The sequence below is a fragment of the Sceloporus undulatus genome, chromosome 4 (genome assembly GCF_019175285.1).
Source record: "Sceloporus undulatus isolate JIND9_A2432 ecotype Alabama chromosome 4, SceUnd_v1.1, whole genome shotgun sequence".
NCBI classification, from domain to species: domain Eukaryota; kingdom Metazoa; phylum Chordata; class Lepidosauria; order Squamata; family Phrynosomatidae; genus Sceloporus; species Sceloporus undulatus.
Genome location: NC_056525.1, coordinates 184,196,504 through 184,199,263, shown reverse-complemented (window position 1 = coordinate 184,199,263; position 2,760 = coordinate 184,196,504). Strand labels below are relative to the sequence as shown.

Here is a 2,760-nt window from a genome sequence, read left to right as displayed (position 1 = left end):
AAGTACCATTCTATTCAAACAGCCCATCATCTATGCTGGTTTTCTCTCTGTGTCCATCTATCTGTCAACTATCTTATCTCTCCATGTGTTTTAATTTTTTTTCACATTTTAATTATATTTGTATTTATTTTAATTATGTCATCTGCCTTGCAAAAAAGGAATGAATGAATGAATATTGTATATACTCATATATAAGTGTAGACGTTTTAGTAAAAAAATTGATCCAAAAACCTGAGTCGACTTATCCACCAGATAATGTAAATACTGTACTTTAACTCTTATTTTAAAAGGAACCATCCCCTGGTGCAATCTGTCTTGACCCCCCTCTAATCTCTCATCCATCCAGCCTTTAGTGTGAGCACTATTACTAACAGTGATGCCTGCTGGAATTTTGCGAGTTCTCTGGCATTATTTTCCTTTGCTTCATCCTTTAGATACTTTTTTATATGTCCCTAGGTTTTATCCTCAATTTATCGATCGGTCATATCAAAATCCATAATTTTGGCCCCAAAACCTGCCTCGACTTATATATGAGTCGACTTATAGTTGAGTATATAGGGTAAGCAAACAAGCATGCCAGCAAATTCCTTTTCTCTTTACACCTTTCCTGGTTCAAAATGCTAACTCTGTGGATCTTTTGCAAAAGAAAACGAACCAAGAAGAGCTCTGGTGTGGTATCTGCTGTGTCTCTGAGACTCTTGTCATTCCAATATCATTGTTTGTATGCCAGGGAGGGATTAGTCTGCTCCTATAATGTTCCCAATTTTCTTTAATCTATAACAGCTAATGTCTGCAGTTGACAGTATGTAGAGTTGCCAGTAATGTATTTTGATTTTATGATACAAACATTTTCTTTACCTGATCGCACAACTTGAATTCTCTTTTCCCAAGTTCCATGTGGAAATGTCTGAAAGGAGCATAGGTAAAAACCAATGTCTTCTTCAGTAGTGTTGTTAAAAATAAGGGATTTGTTGTTTGTGGTCTCATTGCCAACATGAACTCGGAACGTGTATCTGCTTTCAATATACAAGTCTTGAGGCAGTTTGAAGACTGCAATATTCTCTTTGCCGTTGTCCTTTTCCTTACGCCATGACATCTGAATTATAGTTGCAGTCTTTGGATAGACACATTCTAGAGTCATAGTGCTGGCAAGTTTCACAGTTGAATCCACATGCTTTCCTTCAGGTTTGATGGCAGTACAGCCTAAAACCAACATGTAGTGTTACTGCTATAAAAACATTGAACCACAGAAATGCGGTAACACTGAACCAAACTTGTAGCATCTATTGAATGAGCAAAGTACTTCTAAATGAAATATCTTATAGTGCAAGAGCAATAAAACTATCTCAAAGGCGACATTACTACTTGTTAGAAATAATTCCTTGGCCTGATATAAGCCAGTCTTTCACACATTTACCTGTGAATGTTCCCCAAATGAACTGCAATTTACTTTTTGAGTATGCATATGTAAGTTTGCCCTATTAGGAGCAAAAGCTACTAGAACACTTGCACATTTATTTTTAATAAACCTCTTAGAAATAATTTTAATTGATTTAAGTGGACGTTATTGCCAAATAAATGTACTGAGGGCCAGCACATAAGCAATTAAAATATCACACATAAACATTAGGTAAGAAATCTGTCTTACTTTTATTTGCGAGTAGAACAGTAATGAAGAAAGCAAGGCAATCCATTTCCAGCCGTACTAAAGAGATATGTGTTAGAACTTCATGAAAGCTTCTTCTATTTCCTGGCATGGTGTGGGTGGGGGTATTTTTATCCTGTCAAAATGAATAAGCAAGACAAAGTACTCTCCATCTCTCTCTTTTGAGAACTGTAGTAATTAGAGAGAAACATTATCACACAAGGGACTAATTTTGCAAATACCTTTTGGATATTTTGAGGTATAGGAAAGCAGCCTACACACCTACATGGCTTACCACAATTCAGTAACAATCTATGACAATTAATTTAATTATTTCATTGTGACAGCCATCTCAGCTGCTCTGTACAGATTCTATATCTGGCTTCCATATTTTCAATATTTGACATCACTCCTTAGTTTTGTTCCTGATGAAATTAGCACCCTTAGGCCTACATCCAATTGCTAGTCATAACTAAAGCAGAGTAGATCAATGGGATTTAGAGAAGTGTCATAATTTAGGCCCAAGACAGACCGGCACTTTGTGCCGGACTGGGCCCAAACTAGGGTTGCCTGAGGGCTGAGCATTTACACACTCCAAGCCCTTCTCACAGCACCTCTTGCTGTGCACCTGACCAGACGGGGTGCACCATGATGACATCACTTGTGCGCAGCATCCAAAAGATGCTGCACATGAGGGGCATCATAAGCCCGCACGGGTTGAGGGCATGGTGTCCAGTTGCCATGTCCCCAACCCAACACTTCCAGGGATGGCACAGAGCCATCCCTGTCGGGCTGTCTGTCAAGCCCCTTAATTATCAATTCAATAGTGGAATTGATTCAATGTTCTTTTTGGAACCAGCAGCTGGATTTAGCAATGAGTGTAATTGCTTCCTAATTACCCTTCAGTCCATTTTCATTCTCACCTTCTACTTTAGATTTTATGGCCTAAATCTGATGATGTTAGATGAGGAAAACTGTTGTGCTGGCACTAGCACTCTGTTGTTGTAGTCCCTAGGCAAGTGATGGCTTGTGCAACAAATTCTGCAATGGATTGTGCAACAGGTTGTGCAAGCAGTTGTGACACTACATTAGATTATACCATTTCACATAGTCCA

General features: G+C 38.5%; 1 protein-coding gene across 1 annotated transcript in view; it reads right to left on the bottom strand.

Moving 5' to 3' along the window:
• The window catches only part of CD226 (CD226 molecule), an 18,721-nt gene extending 16,964 nt beyond the window's left edge, over nt 1-1,757 (bottom strand). The window contains exons 1-2 of the mRNA XM_042464426.1: nt 1,649-1,757; nt 859-1,203 (exon numbers count right to left, since the gene is read on the bottom strand). Coding sequence (XP_042320360.1) covers nt 859-1,203; nt 1,649-1,757 — 454 coding nt within the window. The remainder of the gene's footprint in view (nt 1-858; nt 1,204-1,648) is intronic.
• Nucleotides 1,758-2,760: the final 1,003 nt, after the last annotated feature.